The 19,734-nt window shown below is 50.5% G+C and overlaps 1 protein-coding gene across 1 annotated transcript in view; it reads left to right on the forward strand.

Annotated features, from left to right (window-relative positions):
• The window catches only part of SACK1F (scaffolding CK1 anchoring protein F), a 32,157-nt gene extending 13,499 nt beyond the window's left edge, over nucleotides 1-18,658 (forward strand). The window contains exons 2-5 of the mRNA XM_087814006.1: nucleotides 8,246-8,413; nucleotides 8,941-9,062; nucleotides 10,087-10,772; nucleotides 17,206-18,658. Of these exons, the coding sequence (XP_087670132.1) occupies nucleotides 8,246-8,413; nucleotides 8,941-9,062; nucleotides 10,087-10,772; nucleotides 17,206-17,255 (1,026 nt within the window). The 3' untranslated portion in view covers nucleotides 17,256-18,658. The remainder of the gene's footprint in view (nucleotides 1-8,245; nucleotides 8,414-8,940; nucleotides 9,063-10,086; nucleotides 10,773-17,205) is intronic.
• Nucleotides 18,659-19,734: the final 1,076 nt, after the last annotated feature.

Here is a 19,734-nt window from a genome sequence, read left to right on the forward strand (position 1 = left end):
AGGGTGAGCATGAAGGGGACAAAATCGGGCCCCAGGCTCACATGGGTTGGGTTGTCAGTGGGAAAGCAGGAATGTGCCTCAGCAGGCTCCTTTCTCTTCCTTCTTAGGAAGTGACCTTCACCAGCACACCCCTCAATGAACAGGCTTGGCCTATGACCTCTTGCTTTTTTCCCACCACTACACTGAGAAAGGGGTGGGTCTTTGCGGGAACAGCAACCACATCCACCCCAGTATGTAGAGCTCTGTTTCTGCAGAGCTGGAGAAACCAGTGAGGGAGAGGGTGGTATAGTCCAGTTCTACCAGTGCATCTTGGTTTTGTCTGACCAGAGGTGGCCTGGGCTCCTAGCCAGAGCAGACCTGTCCCCAGAGCCTGCTGTAACCACATCGTCTGGGGTGATACAGACTAGTGTCAGAAGCCTGAGCTTTAGTCCTTTCTGCCAAGACCCAGATGGGTAACTTAACCTCCAGGCTAGCCTCTAGCTAAGTTTCCTCCTAGCTCTGAGATTCTGCACATCTGGAATCCCCTTCAGTGCAGGGGCCAAGTGCAGAAGTGCAGCCTATGCCCTTCAGACAGGCACAGCCAAGGGCTTGTGGAGCTGCCATGCAGCCCACGCTCCACTGACTGGCTTGCATTCTATCACAGAGAGGACAGCATCCTTTTGTAAGTTGCCCAAAGGGGCCTGCTGTATGTACCAATGGCAGCCCTGCTTCCTGGCCTGATGTCCTTGGTGTGGACTTCTACCCCTTGGCTAAGTACCGTCCTCACTCATGGGCTGGCTGCTCCTTCAGCATCTTAAGTGGATGGAGCAGAGGCAGAGAGACCAGATCTCAGAGCTATTGGCTCAGGCAGCAGCCCCCAAAGGCGCCAACTTCTTTTCCCTTTTCTGCACCCTGGAGGAAGAGCTTCAACTCTGCCTTCCAGCGATATGATCTAACCAGGAATCTTGCTAGGCATTCCTTTTTCTCTCCACCCCAGTGCCTTGTTATTAATGAAATAAAAGAGATAACTACAAAGCTACATCCATACCCTCCAAATAAAACAATAAACATGAAACAACTTCCATTTAGACATTCATTCCACAAGCATAGAGCACTGACTTGGTGTTGAGATATCCTGAGGGTAGAGATTCTGAGAGAAATCAGATGATCCTTGCCATCCAGGAGCCCACAGCCGGTAAGGGACAGAGCCATTCGGCAGGTGTTACAGTAAAACGTCAAGGAACTGTGTGATTTCCCTGGCATACAGGGTGGGCAGGATGCAGGGGGTAGTGAACATTACTGGGTAGGGGAAATTCAGGAAGCTCTTGGCTGAGTCTCGAGAGATGCATAGATGTTTCACAGGGGTGTGGAAGGGGTAGGAACAAAAGGACCCAAAATTGCCTGATATGTGTAGTGGTTCTCAAAAGATGTTGGTGGTGCCCTAGCTGGTTTGGGTCAGTGCCTAGAGCTTCAGCCTGAGGACTGAAGGGTCCCAGGTTCGATTCTGGCCAAAGGCACATACCTCGGTTGCAGGCTCGATCCCCAGTCCCTACTCAGGGCATATGCGGGAGGCAACCAATTGATGTGTCTCTCTCACATCAGTGTTTTGTTTCCTCTCTCTCTCTCTCTCTCTCTCTCTCTCTCTCTCTCCCTCCCTCCCTCCCTCCCTCTCTCTCCCCCCCTCTCTCTCCCCCCTCCTTCCACTCTCTCTGAAAAATAATGGGAAAAATATCCTTGGGTGAGGGTTGAAAAAAAAATGTTGGTGGGGGTGGGGGTGGGGGTGAGACGCTGCAATTTTGTCCCCAGGAAACATTTATTAACGTCTACAGACTTTTTTTGTGTGTGTGTGTTTTTTTTGGTTGTCACCACCCAGGATACAATGCACAGAACAGCCCTCACAACAAAAAAATCGCTGCTCCCGAAAGGCCAATATTGCCAAGAAATCCTGTGTTAGGGTAACTGTAGGTCATTCTGCACAGCTGAAACAAGGGCAGAGGTGAAATGCCAAGTTAAGGGTTTGGACCTCTCTTGATTCGGGAGGATCACTGCTGTGGAGAATGAACTGGAGTGCAGAGATGGAGTAGGAACGGGAAACTAGTGAGGAATCTATTCCAGAAGTTCGGTAAGAAATGAGGGGGGCCTGGGCTAGGGCAGCAGTCCACTGGGAACAGAAAGGAGTTGACCCAGAGAAGCTGCAGGAGCAGGTGGGACCTGCTGGACTTGATGACCACTTGGATTCGGTCAGTAGGGAGGAGGCCAGTGGATGTGGGTAACTGACCGGATGTTGATTTTGGTGATGCCTGAGCAAGGGGAGAGGGGGAGGCTGGTGAACAGGCTCTGAGGTCTAGTCTGAGTCATCTAATACACCAGGGGTGCCAGTCGTCAGCTGTCTTGAGCCGTGGAGGGCATGGGGGAAGGGGGAGTCCTGTTCTTTATTACATGGTGGTAATTAAGGAGTGGAGAAAGAACCTGAAAAGCTGGCAGTTTAATTAAAGGTGAATGACAGATAGAGGGGAATTCTGAGGCTCCCTATTCCACCCTGCTCCTCTCCCCCCCCCCCCCCCACTGCAGCAGGATATCAAAGCAGGAGATGTGAAGCTAAGCAAACACCAGATGAGAAGAATTATAGCATCAGAGCCACTTTGCCAGCGCCTGCGACAGCTTCTAAAAACTCCTGCAACCTGGAATTAACCTCTTTCCCTGGTGCGGCACATCATTGGGTAACCGGGTAAAGGACACTGCGAGCCTGCCCGGAGGAGGGGGTGACTGTTCTCTCCTGATGAAATCTGTCTCCTCGGTTCTGAGCCTGTGACGTCCTTTTAAAACCCGATTTTCCTCTGACACCAGGAGCCTTGAAGTTAGGTTCAGTGCGGATGATCACGTGGCACGTTAAATACCCGAGCAGAGAGAGTGGGGAGCTGGTTTTCCTGGGCCTGATGGTTGTGGAGCTGGATGTCAAGGGGAGCCCTTGGAGACCAAAGCAGAGGGTAATTATCACTTCTCCACAGCGAAATTGCAGGAGTCAGCAAGCAATTGATTTTTTCCCCACTACAGATATTTTACTGTTTAATTGGTAGTGACACAGATGGCTGACTCTCAGCAGGGTTCCACAGATCAAGCCTCCTGAAAGTGGGGCCCTCTGTTCTCTCTTTCCCTCCAGTCTGTGATCCTCTCACATCACAGCCTTCTCAGGAGGGGGCAGGGCAGCTGGCTCCATGCACAAAACAAAAGCCAGAGTGTGAATCCCAAAGCACTTCCATCAGCCAGTGAAGCAATCCTCAGCCATATATTGAGAGTCACCTTTAAGCTGGACACTGTGGAGAGTTTGGAAATGAGCAAATGATGGACTCTGGCCTTAGACAGCACTGGGGAGATGAGACATCAGGAGCCCTCCAAGATCGTGGGAAGCCGTGTTCTGATGAATGAGGTCTGAAGTGTCATGTTAAAACCCTCTGTAATTAAGCCCAACCCCACCATACCTACCCAGAACTGTTCCAGGCCAACTGTTTGTTTTTGTTTATTTGTGTTTGTTTGTTTTGGACCTCAAACACAGAGCTGATTGTGAGCCTCAGTTCTTGGTCCACGGCCATCATCAATCCACGGAAGACCCCTCTTCTTTTACTTTCTCCTTCCCTCCCATTCCTTTCTCCTCCCATGTATTTAGCATATGTCCTTGGACAAACCTGTATCCTTGAAAAACATGAAGTGTTATTTTATTTATGTATCAGGCTATAGATCTTATCCTCTAACATTTTAAATTAAACTATCCATTTTAAAGAAAACTATTCAAGTTCTGTCTGCAGAACTAGTTCATTGCTTCTGTCTGCTACTCTGTACTTTCCTCGCATTGTCCACCCCCATTCTTCTAGAAATTCACATCTAAGTTGTTGCCAGCTCTATGCTATCCTAAAGAAAGCTGCGGTGAATATCTTTGTCCCTGCCCCCTATTAACCAGTGCAAAGATCTAGGAGGTTCCCTGGGTGCTGGCTGTAGTTAGGCACATCCTTAAATCCACTAAGCTCTGTTCCTTGCTCTAGGGAATAGCTGCACAGTATTCCCTCCCACCAGCAGGGAATGAGGGTTCACTTTTCATTTCTTTGCTTTAATTTGAATTTTTCTGATTGCTAATGAGGTATGCTTCTCTTTGTATACTTATTAGCCGTTCAGGTATCTCCTCTAGGAATTGCCTATTCATATCCTTTGCCAGTTTTTCTAATTAGTTTCCTATATTTTTCTTGCCAATTTGCAGGGATCCTGGCCCCGGCTGGGTAGGTCAGTTGGTTAGAGCGTCTTCCCGATACGCCAAGATTTCAGGTTCGATCCTGGGTCAGGGCACATACAAGAATCAACCAATGAATGCATAAATAAGTGGAACAGCAAATTGATGTTTCTCTCTCTCTGCCCCCCTTCCTCTCTCTCTAAAATCAATAAAAAAATTTTTTTTTTTTTAATTTGTAGGGATCTCTTCTATATTATTAATTCCTTTTGGTTGTAGACATTGCAGATATCTTCTCCCTGTTACCCTCCAGTTACCTTTGTCTATGGAATCTTTCTTTGAACAAAAATCCCTAATTTGTGGAATGCATCTTTTAAAATTTTTATTTGCTTTATGATTTGTGCTTTTGGAATCTTAAGAAATCCTTTCTTACCAATGTCAAAGATATCTTACTGTGTATCATCAATTCCTTTATTAGTTTTATCTTTCACATTTAGGTATTTAGCCGACCTGAAATTCACCTTTATATAGTGTGTGAGGTAAGGATTCACTTTATTTTTCTCTATACAGTAAGCCAATTTCCCCAATAGCATCTACTAAACAGCATCCTTCCTCCACTGAGTTGTGATTCTAACTCTATCAGACTTGAAGTTTTATGCATGTGTGTAGGTATACATATGTTTCTGGTCTTTCCATTCCATCATTCTATCTGTTAGTTGCTTCCTACCTCAGTACCACAATTCTTTCTACTACTATAGCTCTGCATTATGTCTTATTATCTGGTAGGAAAGTGTCCCCTTTTAGCTTTTCTTTTCAAAATTGACTTAGCTATTATGGATCTTTATTTTTTCTTACATCTTAGAAGTATTTGGGTTCCTCAAAAAAGTTTACTGAACTTTTATTGGAATTGCATTGAATTTTATTAATATGGGAGAATTGGATTTTTTAAATATCAAATATTATCCATGAACATGATTTATCTCTTCCTTTATTCACTTATTTGAAAAGGTGTTTTAATAGTCTTACAAATTTCTTCATAAAGGTATTAATTTCTAAATACTATATGCTTAAGTTGCAATTTTGAATGAATCTTATTTCTTTCTTTTTTTTTTTTTAGTTGATTATTTCTATAGTAGAAGAATGTTATTGGTTTTTGTAAATTTTTATTGTATCTGGCAAACTTGCTGAATTCTATTAATTTTAATAGTTTTCCTCTGCATTGTACTAGGTTTTCTATAAAAATATTATCTCTAAATACTAGTAGTTTTGTTTCTTCTAATCCTTCTAGCTCGTATTTCTTTTCTTGTCATACTGCATTGGTTAGGACCTCCAATGCTTTGTTAACGAGCAATGGTGATAGTATTTTTGACTTGCTTGAGACTTAAAGGGATTGAATCTAAAATTTCTGTTAAGTATGTTTAAGGGGAATTTTTAGTAGATAGCCTTTATCAAGTTAAGGAAGGTCCCTTCTATTCCTTTTTTTTTTTTGAAATTTTAATCACAAACAGGGATCTAGTGTTATCAGATTTTTTTAAAAAACCTATTAAGATAATGTATGATTTTCCTTCCTTGACACCATAAATGTTATAAATTAAAATGATACATTTTGTGATATTCAAGCATTCTTACATCCCTAGGATAAACTTGATTATGCTGTATTCTGTTTAATGCACTTTTAATGACTTATCCAGGTCATTTTTATTTTTAAATTCATGAATGTGTAAATGGTCCCAATATAATTTTTTTTTCCATTTTTACTATTTCTTAAAAAGTAAGAATTTCTTAAAAAGCACATATATCTGTAGTTATTTCTCTTTTTTCACTCAGTATTTTAATTGCATCTTCTCTGTTTTTGTTAGTCTTGCTAGAAATTTGTCTATCTTATTTAGGTTTTTTTAAAGTCAGTTTTTTATTTGATGTTTCTAAAATAACTTACAGCTGTACCATCTTTATGAACCATTGTGATGCAGTGAAATGAAGACTGTGGAGTCAAACAGACCTGAGTCCCTGCTCTGTCACATGCTTTGTGACCTTGGACACATTATTTTGCCCCTTTGCATTCATGTCCTCACCTGTAAAATGGCAATTACAGTCCTCTTCATTGTGAGGATCAAATTTTCTACCTAAAGCACCTGGAACAACATATGTTGAGGCCCATTAAAAGTGTTCAGTGCATGTTAACCCCTGTCCTCAGGGCATTTTGGTTGTGCTCTTTGCCTAAAATGTCCACCTCCTGGGCACCTGCTTAGCCCATGTGGCACCTGTGTGCAGATTAGAAAAGGTATCCCTTCTTCAGGCAAGCACTGTTCCCGCTCACCCCCAGCCCAGTGCCCATGTGCAGTGCACACGCTGCATAGCCATGCGTGGCAGCCCTGCCCACGTCCCTGCTCCATTTCCCTCTCTGCTCATTTCCCTAGTGCCCAGGCTGCCCATTCCTCAGGTTTCAGCTTCCTCACTGAAGCCTTTTCCTGTTCTTCTCTGGCTGAGAGTAATCAGTCTCTCTCCCTCCTTCACCCCGCCTGCCCCTGAATTCACATCACAGGTCATTTGTGTATCTCTTAAGGCATTTATTTCATTTTACCTTATGTCTTAGTTATTTTGTTCAAGTGCCTTATCCTTCCAACTGGATTAATCCCTTCAAGTTAGGGATTATAGGTTATTTGTCTTTAGATCCTTCTACCTGGACAGCTCAGTAAATGTTACTTATATGAATAGTTGAGTGTTAAATGTAGGAGCTAAGAAGAGCCTTAAATAATATTGTGTAAATGGTGTTGGGGGTGGGGTTCTTTAGAGGCAGGAGCAATGGAAATGCACGTGTATGAAGGTGGGGATAAAAATGAGGGTGATGGTGTCAGGGGTACCAGGCACTGTGTTAAGTGTTTTCACAGTTTATCTCTCTAAGCCCTCACGACAGCCCTTTGAGATAGGTGTTACTATTAGCTCCATTTTCCTGCCAAGGAAACCAGGGCTCTCATGAGTCAGCAGTGAGCTGGCACCCAGGCCTAGTCTGTCTGACCGCAGAGTCCGGGATTCCAGTTACAATGACCAGCGGGTGCCCTCAACCACATAGCAACTGCCGTTCATTGAGGACTCACTCCATTCCAGGCGCTGTGTTTGATGCTTCACAAACATTATCTGTAATCCTAACGGGGAAAGTATAATGTACAGGGAATCTCCACTTTGCAGATAAGGACACTCATCAGATTAAGTGACTTGCCTAAGGTCACGTAAATGGAAAGGTCACATAATCAGATCTCTCCTGCCCCAAAGCATGCTTTCCATTCTGCATCTTGTGCACAGTGCTTGGAGCCAACAAGAAAACCCTTGCACTGGAGCTGGGGTGGGAGGGGACGCCTAGGAAAATAGAGGAGGCTAAGGTCAGAAAGGCAGATTTGCCTCAGGCTGCAGAAGGCCTCTCCGGCCAGCATGGATGACCAAAACTGACTTTTGGAAATCAAGGGTCCGAGGTAGTGACTTTGACTTGAGGATGGAGTGGGATGGTCTACACACCTGGAGGCCAGGGAAGTCCACGCTCACTGGAGCTCTGTCCAGATCGGCCCTTAAGGAAGCACAAGGCTTTTTCCTTAGCATTGCCTTTGGGAAGCTACAGGGAGATCAAAGCGGCTGCAGAGAAAGTGGTGTTTGAGCAGATCTGCGGCTTGTGGAAATGAGTCCATTCCATGTGTCTCAGTGATCACATCCTCTGAGTCTGCTGGTCTCCACAGGGCACCACGAGCAACTGTCCTCAGCCTCCCAGATCTCTGCCGTACAGCTTCTGAAGAGCTGCCAGAAAAGCCTCAGGGTGGAGTGGTGTGGTTTTGTCAGGCACCACCTGCACCCTCGGGTGTTTCCTAGAGCACAGAGCCCATCTCCTGGGCTCAGATGAGCTCAGACATCAGTGAGGATGTGGGGAGCCCAGGAGAGGTGCAGATGGGGTTTTTAACTCTTGGCTACCAGTTATTCCAGGTCCAGCTGGTCCTCTGTGGGCCAAGGCGTGTCTCTGTAGGTGTGTTGTCACCATGCTCCTCACCAGTGCCCTTCCCTATCCAGGTCATTGCTGTGGTCATGGACCTCTTCTCTGATGGCGACATCTTCCAGGACATTGTGGATGCTGCCTCTAAACGCCAGGTCCCTGTGTACATCATCCTGGACGAGGCAGGCGTGAAGTGTTTCCTGGAGATGTGTCAGGGCCTGGAGCTCACTGACTACCGTATTCGGGTGAGTTGTACCACTGTGGGGGATGTGGGGAGCAGAAATTGAGATAGAAACTGCCTCTGCCCCTTTCTCTGCCTCTTCTCCAGTTCAGGGGCTCAGATGAACATGAAGATCTCAACCCCTTCTGTCTAAAACCTTATCTTGTGAACTGATAACCCTAAATTACATGCCAAGCTTACCTTTTATCACAAGGCTGCTGAGGCTAAGGAGGCAGCTCTGGCCCAGATCTGGGGTGCTCATCCTGCAGCCCAAGGTCAAAGCTAGGGCTGTGGTTCTCTTCTGGGGAGCTTTGGGAACAGGCAGGAACCACCCTGAGCTTATCTACACCCGGAGCAAGATTTGCTGACTTGCTCCTGCTCTCTAAGTGGGTTTCTACTATGAGGCCATAGGGACCATAGATAGCTTAGTGCAGGCAGGAGCCAGCAGGCAGGGTTTGGTGGACAAGAGAGCTCCTCCTCTGCCCAAGCAAAGACATGGCTCCGAGGCTTACAGGCCCCAGCCTGAGTGACAGTGTCTTTTCTTCTCAACAGAATATCCGTGTCCGCTCTGTGACAGGTGTCGGCTTCTACATGCCCATGGGGAAGATCAAGGGGACCCTGTCGTCAAAGTTCTTAATGGTAGATGGTGAAAAAGTAGCTACAGGATCTTACAGGTGAGCTGGGCCAGGTCAGAGAAGGGCCTGGGAGGCCTTTATTCATTGTAATAAATGTTCATATTCAGGAAGATGCTAGACTGGAGGCTCCGTGGCCATGGGCTTAAGAGGTATTGTCTGATCCAATGGCAAAGAAGAGCCTCCTCGCTGGTCCCTTCCCTCACACTTTGTGGCTACCAGATTATTCCAGAAAGAAGATCAACTCTTACTGGACATTAAGCACAACCTACTTTTCATGGTCCACAGCAAATGGTTGCATTTCGAGGCTAGTTGTTAGGAGGGACAAGCTGGAAGCAGAATAAATCAGACCTGGGAAAGGAATGTGAGGGCGTGTCATGGAAGGAATGTCTCCCAAATTCTGATGCTGAAGTAAATTACCAGGAACATGAGAGACGGTATGGGTGCAAGTGTCTGCCCTTCACGTAAATTAAAATCTAGGTGCCCAAAAGAGACCTGGGCCCCTGAAACAATGAATAAATGACATAAGTCCTCCTACACAGTTAAAGTATGGGGTTTTGCAGACACTCAGTACCCTAAAAATTCAGAGGGGAACCAACAAGGAATGGACCAATATCAACAATTGTAGCAGCTGCAGTGACTACTTATGAAATGTATGCATTGTGCCAGCTACTGAGCTAAATATTTTATACACATTATCTCACTCGAGCCTCCCAACAACTCTGTTTGTACACCCTGTGAGCCCGTTTTACAAGGCGCACAGGGTAGAAACCAGGCTTGAATTCAGGCCCGAGTTCCCACGTCCTTGCCTGGCACCCAGTGCCTGCTTTCTGCATTTGAGGCCAAGACCTAAAAAAAGGGAGGATTGGGCCACTGGAAGGACAGCACCCCAGCATGAAGGCCAGGGGGTGCCTTCTGCCGGGCAGCGAGGCCTCTGGCCTCAGTGGTAGATCAGGCTGGGGTGGTCGCAGCAGTGTGTCAAAATGGGCTTGCCCAGGGGCTGCTGGCAGGGCGAGGCCACTGGCCTGAGCACATGTGTCTTGCTTTTCTGTCCCCACATTCCCAGGTTCACCTGGAGTTCCTCCTATGTGGACAGGAACCTTCTCCTCCTCCTGACAGGGCAGAACGTGGAACCCTTTGATGTGGAGTTCCGGGAACTGTATGCCATCTCTGAGGAGGTGAACTTATACCAGCAGCTGGGCCTGGCAGGAGGCGCAGGCAGGTTTGGCCTTAACTATTCCTCCACTGTGGCTCGAAAGCTTATCAACCCCAAGTATGCCCTGGTGTCCGGCAGCCACCAGCCGCCAGGGGAGATGATGCGCTGGGCTGCCCGGCGGCAACGGGAGGCTGGCAGCAACCCAGAGGCGCAGGAGGAGAGCAGCAGAGGCGAGTCAGCCAAGCGCCTGGAGAACTTCCTGAATGACCTGGTCACGCTGGAGCAGGTGCTGCCCCCCGTGGAGCCCATACCCTCAAGAGATCTGAGTCGGAAGGATGTCAAGATGGTCTCTCACCTGCACATGGACCTAAAACCCCGAGAGGCTCTTGCCCAAAATAGCAAGGGAGAAACTGCCAACGGGGAGGTTGCCCCGGCCAAGGAGGGCAAGCGCTTTAGCTGTAGGTTGTTCAGCCGCCGGGCCAAGAGGCCTGCAGCGCCCAACGGTATGGCCAGCTCCCTGTCCACCGAGAACTTTGCTGAAGTGGAGTTTAGAATGGGGAAGAGGCCCAACGACAGCTCCAGTGCTGACACCTCAGGTGAGCCCGCCCGCTTGGGCCCAGAGCTCCACTGGCCTCTGGCCCTTCTCGGAGAGCATTGCCTTGTGCCTGCAGAAAGGCAGCTTGCTGGCGTGGAGAGAGTGGGTCGGGGTCAGACAGTCCTCGTTTCCCATTCTGCTCTGGCTTTCATATGCCTCGTGGCCATGGCCTGGGCCTGGCCCTGCAGGTCTGAGCTTCCATTTCTCTTCTCTGAAAGAGGATGATGCTTGCCTTGCCCAGCTGTCCTGAGGCTATAAGGTGCTCAGAACAGTGCGGGCATGGGGTAGTCTAAGAGCTGCCATTACTGCTACTGGAGCCTTAGAAAGCTGCTACTTTGCAAATGAAGCCACAGAGGCACAGCGCAGCTGAGTGAGGGCTAAGGCTCGACCCTGCCTCTGAGTCTAGGGCTCAGTCTAGCAAAGCTTGTTCCTTGTCATCAGGATCTAACCTGTTCAAACATACCCCACCCTCCCCTGTGCCCCACCAACGCCCTTACCCACTTTCCTCGTTTCTGTTGTAAAGTAGTTAGACTTGGTTCCTCCCTGTGTTTACTTGATAAGTTGTGTTTGCCATGCTGCTCGCCTCTGGGAGAGATTGTTCCTGATGGTGATATCTTTCTGGCTGTCTCTGGGATCCCCTAGAGGTCCTAGCCTATATCTCTTTCTCTGGAGCAGTTTCCAGTGTGGCCTTTCCAGAGGCGGTGGTGACAGCCAGGACTACTGCTGGCGACTTTTCTCATGTCAGCATCTCAGAGAAAAAAAGGTTTCCATTTTGGTATTCTCCCTCTGTGACCGTGAGGCCTTGCAGCAGTGTGACTGGGCTGCCTGGTCAGCCAGCTAGTGATGGCAGGGCCTGAGGTCTTGTCCTGGGCAGTCTGAGCACTTCCAGGTCTCCTGCATCGCCCACAGCCCCAGTTTTGACCTGATAGTGAGTGGCTTGAGTGAAAGGATCTTAACCATCTTCCCCTCCACTCATTCTGCTCATTCCACAGCCCTGCTACAGAGCCTGACATACTCTGTGCTTCTTAAAGTGAGGACAGGCCTAAGAGTCTCGGTGAACTTGGGCCCAGCAGAAGAGAAGCTCCAGTGCTGTGCCACTATTTGGCCAGGAAGCATTTCTTGAGCGCCTCCATGCGCTGGGCCTTTACTAGGTGCTTTCTCTCTCACTTGGCCCTCACAATAACCTCAGTGGTGGCAGGTGGAAGCTTGGACAGGTGAATTTGGTGGTCCCCAGGCACAGTAAGTAGTACTGGGGCCAGGACTCACACCCAAGCCAGGGCCCATGTCCTGTCAGAGGGGATGACTGGCCCAGTTTCATTTCCACCCTGGCTCCCTGGTTCCCCCAACACCAGATGCTGCTGCTGCTTAGCACCTCATGTTTGGAGGCAGGGTTGCCATGGTGAACACCTGGCAGGGAAGGGAGGGGGAGGGCTGAGCCCAACCACAAAAGGGGCCATTTCCAAAGTCCTGATGGAGGTGAAGTGGAAGCTTTCTCTTCCTTACACCCCTCACCCTGAGTTGCTGTTTCCATAGAAACGAAAAGCCCATTATCTTGTCCCTTCTTGCTGCCTTTCCTGAGTCTCTCAGCATCGGGTTTCCAGCTTGGATGACTTGGACATTCTCTGCCCAGTTGTGCCACTCACGCGGTGCCCAGCTGCCAGCCAAGCAGACCTGGACTGTGCCCTGGGGAAGCTTCTCTCCTGACGGCCTGATGCCCAGAGGGAGAGTGACACCCAAAGAGGCAGTGAGAGGACAGTGAACTCAAGAGTCACATAAAGGGGTGCCCAGCAAGGTCACCCTATTCCTCTCCATTCTTTAGTAGGAACACAGAGTGGCCTTGTCCAGCATAGCCTCTGCCCACCTGGATGGGCACCCAGTACATGAGGGCCTGAAATTCAAGTCCCTAATGAGACCTTTTCTCTTCGTGCTGCTTTCTTCCCTCAAAGGCAGGGTAAGAAGCAGGGACTCCTCTCCTCCAGCTGTGCTGTCTTAGTGCCTCCTCTCAGTCACCAGGAAACTGGGTCTCTAGAACTCTGTGTGCCAGAGGGTCAGGCTCCTCACAGCAGGGCGACCCACCAAGGTTGGCAATAGTAATTCTGATGTGCTTGTAACTGTCAGCTGGAAGGAAATCCCTTTGCTGCTCCCTTAGAGCCCCCACCCAGGGAAAGGCTCCCTGTCCTGCAGTGAACATTCAGACCATCATCACAATAGCCATTGAAGGACCTCAGCTCCTGATACCTTGCTCCTCAACCTCTGGACACACCCTTTCACCTCCCAGGGCCATTTCCTGGTCAAGAAGTGTGTGTGTGTGGGGGGGGGGGGGGGGGTTGGTTGACCCAGGGAGGGATTCCAAGTTACCTGTGAGCTCTGATTCTGACCTGTCCTTTCTGTCTCTGCTGCCCTCTGACAAGGGAGAGTCTGGGCTGATGACAGAGTGGGTGAAAGAGAAAGACATAGAAAAGCTAAGTGCTGACAGACTGTAAAATTGCTTGATAAGAAGTATATACTTGTCAAACCCAAGTGTGGTCCTTGGGAGAACCTTTAGGTCTGGGATTCAGCAGGGGGCTACCTGGTGGTTTGAAGGCTCACAGCTCCCTCTACTGGCAGAAACTGAGCAAGCACATTTTCCGTCTGATTTTTCGTTGCTCCTGCGCACCTTTGCAGAGTCCATCCAGGAGCTCCAGACATGACCTCTTAACTGGAGATCCCAGCCTCAGGGAACAGTGATCATGAGAGAGCCCTGTTAAAATGCAGTGAGGGGGCTGTACCACTGGACTGGGCTGAGGGATCTGCATTTTAAACAAGTGCCCTGTTTCCCACGTAGGGTTCCCCCCAGCTGCAGACTTCTGTGACACTGGGACAAAGCCCTGCCCTCAGGGCTGCCAGGCAAGGGAAAGAGGTTCTGGGAGATGTCCTGAAGCCCCTCCCAGCTCCCCCAGGAAAATCACTGAGAAATGGCCAACATTCTTGCACATGGTTAGGAGAGGGAAGAAAGGCACAGACTCACTGAGTGCCTGGCATGTGCTGGGTGGATGGATGCTAAGTGCTTTCTCACAGAACTCACAGCCTCCTGCCTGATGGCATCATTTCACAGACAAGAGGCGAGCTCCTGTGCCCACCATCACACAGTGAGAAAAGGTCAGCATGCTCTCCTGCCTTCCAGGGCCTTGCATGAAGCATTAAGTCTGTCTCCAGAAGGTTAGGGTTGGTACCATTTCCCCACATCTTTAAAGACTAGGTAGATGATTGGCTCTCCCCCTGGTGGCCCACCAGCAGAGGAAGAGGGGAGTGATCCTTCATGCTCTAGAGTACTTCTGGGTCGTTATCTTTCAAGGTCCACTGGGCCCACGTTTTTCTTCCCTGAGTTCTTTGAGGCGACTTCAGTGGCAGTTGCCTTTCCAGATCTCCCTTGGGTTCCCCTGATTTATGCGTGGACGGGATACCCTGGCTGGCAGTGTGGCCTGGCTTCTAGTGATGTGGCTGCTAGGGTCCTGGATTTGGGGACTTCAGACCCATGTCTGTCATCCCTGGGGACTGGAGGTCTCAGATCGCTCTCCTAGCCAGGATGGAAGGTTAGGGACGTACTTCTGAGGTTCAGAACTCCAGTTCCTGGGGAGGTCTACTCAAGAGCTGTCTTGTCAAGACAGAATTTCAAAATTCAGGGTTATTCCTGAGGAGCTTGGGTCCTGACCACAGCTGGTATTTGGAAACTGCGGTCTCGTGTTACAAACCTGAGGGTTGTTACCCCTGGGGGCCAGGTCACACAGCACAGACAAAGGACCCAAGTGAGCCTCCTTTGAGGAACTGATCCTGCTCAGCTCTAGAGAAGAGGTAGCCATCCTTATTCTCACTAGCAGATGTCACACTTCTGCCATTCTCATTTCTCTTGGGCCTAGCCAGGGCTGCACCACTATCTAGGCAAGTAAGGTGAGTGAGGGCACGTATGTCACCATCTGTTGATGCCATTCTGTTTTCATTTTACCCTCACATGTGGATATGTTTTCAGAGTGAGGAAGAGAGAACGAGAGAAATATCAATCAGTTGCCTCCCATACACCCCCGACTGGGGATTGAACCCACAGCCTAGGAATGTGCCCTGGCCGGAAACCCACAGCCTTTGGTGCACGGGAAGAGGTTCCAACCAACTGAGCCGCCCGGCCAGGGCTGCTGGTCATTCATCTAATTCATAGCAAATGTATACCTGTGCAGAGTCTGCTCTGTGCCAGGCACAGTTCTAAGTTCCTGCACAGCAGTGAACAAAATGAGCAAAGTCCCTGACCTTCTGGAGTGAACACCATACTGCAGAGAGAGAGCAGGGAGGGCAATGACGATTTTATAAAGGGTCATCAGGGAAGGCCTCTGACCAAGGGATTTGAGCAGAGACTTGAGTAGAGGGAGGGAGAGAGCCAGGTGGACATCCGGGGGAAGAATCTTCCAGAAAAGGGGTATGTGGAGCCCTGAAACCTGGAGGAAGGTAGAGCCCCTCTTCCTAGTCCTGACGTCCATATCTGTGTCCCCGCCGACCTCTCTCCCTACCCCAGGCTGCGTCCCCTTCAGCCCTTCCTTCATGCTGTCTCCTCCCACTTCCCACCAGTTTTAGTCTCACTCCAGTGTGACCTCCCTTTGAAGTCTTTCTCTCATAAGCCTCCTCCAGGCACCCATGCTACAGATACTCTGAAAAAAAAAAATTTGGCTGTTCGTGGATTCTCCCCTATTAATCTGAGCAGGTCTGATTCGCCTCGGAGTCTTGTCCCCATCCCTGTGCACTGAAGGAACTGTGGAACATAAAGAATTTTCCCTCAGACGGTTTCTCTTTCAGAGGCATGGAAATGAATTCTGAGTATAAAGGGTCTCCCCAGGCTTCCATCCAGCCTGATCAAATGAGCGGGAGAGGGGCATCCCTGCCCTCTCCAGGAGCTGAGGCTGCACAGGCTCCTCTGACGCCCTTGCCTGTCCCACTCCCAGTCTGGAGCTGGTGTCACTTACCTGCCTCCAAAACGCTGCTGCCTGAGGGGAGGAACTTGGCATCTGCTCAAGAGGCCAAGCAAATAAAACGAGCCACTAAGGAGAGGTGGGGATGGACATGTCCATGCAGCAGTGAGGGGACTGCAGACTGTAATCACTGCAGAGCTGCACCAGAGGTGGCCACAGCCCCACCGTGGAAGATGACTGAGCTTCTTAACCCTTGGGACCCTCGGGGAGGGAGAGGGCACAGTCATTGGGCCCCCTCCCACCTCCTCTAAGCTCTAAATGCTCTCAGCACAGTCTCCAAGTAGCTAAGCTGGACTTGTAGTAAATCCCAAGGAGTGGTTAATGGAGCAGGCCTGGGGGGGAGGGGGGAGTGTCCCCTCTTGGCTTGTCTGGTTCTGTTGCTCCTGCCCAGAAGAGGCAGCCACCACCTTAATTAAATTCACAGCTGAAGTGATGTGGGAAGGTGGTGTGGGAATCAGGGAGAGGACCTGACCCTTGCAGTGTAGAAAGGAACTGGCAGGAAATAGCTCAGCAGCTTCCACCTGGGAGAAAGGCAGCCAGCACTCCAGGAGGCTGTGGATCCAACAGCCAACACCCAGCAGGCAGGCCAGGAGGTGTCAGCGGCTGCCTCTTAGCACCCCCCATCCCCATCTCCATGCCCCCCACCCAGAGCAGGAATCCAGCCAAAGAAGCCACCGACCTCTGACTTCTGCAGGGATTATAAAGGAAGCAGTCGGGGAAGAGGAGAGCTGTGCTTCTCTAGCCTGGAGGAACATAGTTTTCTCTCCCCCTCCTTTCAATGAAATGTATTCCCTCCATCCTGTACATTAAAACCACCTCCTTAAGCACGTGGTCCCTGCTACAGTGCCTGCTCTCAGCCTACTGACCTTACTGAGGCACGGGCTATTCCTCTTCCAACCTAGGTGGCCTGCATGGCAGAGGGAGCTATGACTGGATTTGGAAAATCAGGTTCTGGAGCTGACTGGCTCTGGGAGCTGGTGACCCTACTGCCCTCAGCTGTAAGACAGGGCTGATGATACCTTCTCAGAGCGTGGCTGCCTGTGAGGAATACCTGAGAGAATGACCGGTTATACCCTGTGGGCTGTGAGGCTGCCTTTGGTATTAGCTGCAGGTGAACTGCCTCTTGACAAGACTTTAAATCATTGAGTGTAGTTGTTGGATTGGGGTCTACACCCTTCTCCCCAACCCGCTGAGGTCTGGAGAAGGCAGATCCCTTGATGTCCCAACCAGTGGCGGCCTTGCTGAGGCTGCCACGACAAGGAGGATCTCTTCTGTTGCTTTCCTGGGGGCCCTACTGATTTGCTTCCTGATCAACAGCTGGGGGGAGACAGTGACCCCAGCCCTCAATCTGAGGTGTGGGCAGAGTACAGGAGAGGGGCTGGAGGCAAATCCACTGAGCACTTTACTTACATCCTTCCGTGCCTGTGTCCCTTGTCTCTGCAGGTAAAACAAGTCCCAGTCCTGCCAAGACCAGCAATTGTGTGATTTCCTGAGCCGTGGGCCAGCCGTGGGCAGGACCTGTGGATGCCCCGCTGTCCTGTTCTGTGGAGAACACAGGTCAAACCCTGTACCAGTTTGCACATCAGATCCTTACTGTCCTGCCTGGCAGCCTCCATGTGGCCTCAGGGACCCTGAATCCCAGATGTGAGGATCTGCCACATCCTGAGGCAGTCACACGCCTCCACAAAACTGCTGGTGGCTGGGCAGGGGTCGCTCTTCCTTGTTTACATGAAGTGGAAGCTTGACTAGTGTCCTCTCTCCTTTATGCCCCACCCCCTCTACTGGGCCAGCCGGGCCCTGCAGGGCCCCAGATAGGGTGAGCCCGTATTCTTCTATCATAATGTGGTAGGGTCTCCAGGGCAGCCCCAGCCCCCTGCCTTCTCCTTTCCTGGGCTTCCTGGTGCTTCTGGTCCCCCCAACAGGTTTGGCGAAATAAAAGGGAAGACAGGGCTCTGAGCAGGGACCCGGTCTCGCTCTAGCCTCTGAAATGAAGGTGGAAGATGCTAGGTCAGCTGGGACACTGGCTACTGTGGCCTTCCAGGTGGTCCCTGCAGGCTCCTGCACTAGACTGAGGTGAGACCTCCACTGGGGCCAGTGGCAGAAGTTGACACTGCCATTTGAGAGCCCTTGTGCTGAGGTCTCCTTCCCTCACTCTTCCCCATCTTGGAGCTCTCTGCCCCAAGGGGTCCAGGCCTCCTTGGCTATTGCCTGCTGCAAGCCATTACAGGTTCTTCTAGTGCCTTTACCTGGGGCCACTTCCTCCCCTTAATGTGCCTTGATTTGCAGCCCAAGGCAGAGAGAGAGCTTGGCCAAGAGTTAGATTCTGGTGGTGTGGGAGGCTGGGCCCACAGGACAGGAGCGTTGGCCTTTTCCCCACCCCTGAGAAGGCCCTTAATCCCCTTCACCAGCCAGGACTTAGTTTCCTTCTCTAGTTACATTTCAGCCAAAGACAGCCTTAGCTCCCTGCCAAAAGGGAGACTGTGTTTAGGACCCTCAGCCTCTCCAAGGGCCTAACTGCCACGATGCCAGGCCAGCAGGTCTGCCTAAAATCACACACTGCCCTCACCCCACTCGTGTAACTGGGGGTCTGAGGAGAGTTTGCAAATGCACACCAGAGAAATTGCCAAACTGCAGGCTCTGCTAGCAGCACCCCCCGGGGCAGGTTGCTGGGGTCAGAGCCCACACTGTGAACCCATGAACCAGGCCTCTCAGCCGCTCAGCCTCTCCCTTCTGAACCAAACTCTTGTCCTGTGTCTTTCCTTCTGTAAAACCCTGGGGCACCAGCAGCACCTGGGGAGGGGCCCAGATGTCTGTGAGGAGGCTGGCAAGGGGAGCCTGGTTGCACTGAGGGTGAACAGATGTCCTTTGAGGAGCAGGAAGTGGGACAGCACAGTGCAGTCACTGGAGACAAACCGCTGGGGAGCTGGGGGTGGGGAGTGGGGAGTGGGGGGGCTGAACCTGGTTCCTCTGTTCATCCTGAGGTTAGGTCCTGACCCACCTCCCTGAGCTTTTGTGAGGATTAAACACTTTCTGGGAAGTGCTTCCTATGTGCCAGCGCCTGGCAATGTGGCATGTGCTTGTTCTGGAAGGGAGGGAGGGAGAGATGGAAAACTGGGGATGTGGCAGTACTACACCTCAGCTCACAGAGGTCACCTCGACGGTGTGGGACACAAGGTGGGTAAATTGCAGTGTGGCAGAGAGGCTGCTGTTGATGAGGAGAGTGGACAACTCTGGGGACAAGGGAGGAGGCTGGGAGGGACCAGCTCCTAAGCGATTCTGCAAGGGCTTCCAGGGCCTCCTTTGCGAGAGAAGCAGCTACGGCCCCTTTCCCTTCTCCTGCCCCAAAGCAGGCCCAGTTCCCTCCCGTCCTCACCTGAGTGTAGGAGGATCCAGGTTGGAAGTTCCAAGTCACTGCAGCCTTGAGCCAGGCTCCTTCCTGCCCCAGTTTCTCCATGTGCCAAGGTGGGGTTATATCATTCATAGATACGGAGTGGGTGGGAGACAAGTGCAGTGAAATGGGAGAGAGAATGGCCTGCGAGGCACCTCCCCTGCAGCCCCAGTCTCCTCATCCGCTTACGAAGGGTCATGCAACATGGCCTCTGACCCCCTCCAGCCCTGAGATGCTTGTGAAGAGACAGTAATCAATCCAAAGATGGCTGCGGATCCTGAAGTCCTAAAATGCGGCTCCTAACGTTTGCTTGTCTGCCTGAGCTCCACCCATTCCATTCTGCTGCTGAGCTTCTCCGTTCTTAGTGCATCTGCCCTCTGTTCCAGCACTAGCACACACATCATGAAATACTCTCTCCTCAAATCTCAAGGGCACATCTGGCCTTCCCAGTTGGGTGGCAAGTTCAAGGGTGGATCATGCCCTTGGTTCATCTGCAGCAGCTTGCACAAGGCTGGTGGCGGCAGAAGGGCTGGGGAGGGACAGGGATGAGAGGAGTGAGTGTGCTTGTGAGGCCTGGCTTTGCT

This window comes from Miniopterus natalensis, chromosome 2 (assembly GCF_054644295.1).
Source record: "Miniopterus natalensis isolate mMinNat1 chromosome 2, mMinNat1.hap1, whole genome shotgun sequence".
In the NCBI taxonomy this organism is placed as follows: domain Eukaryota; kingdom Metazoa; phylum Chordata; class Mammalia; order Chiroptera; family Miniopteridae; genus Miniopterus; species Miniopterus natalensis.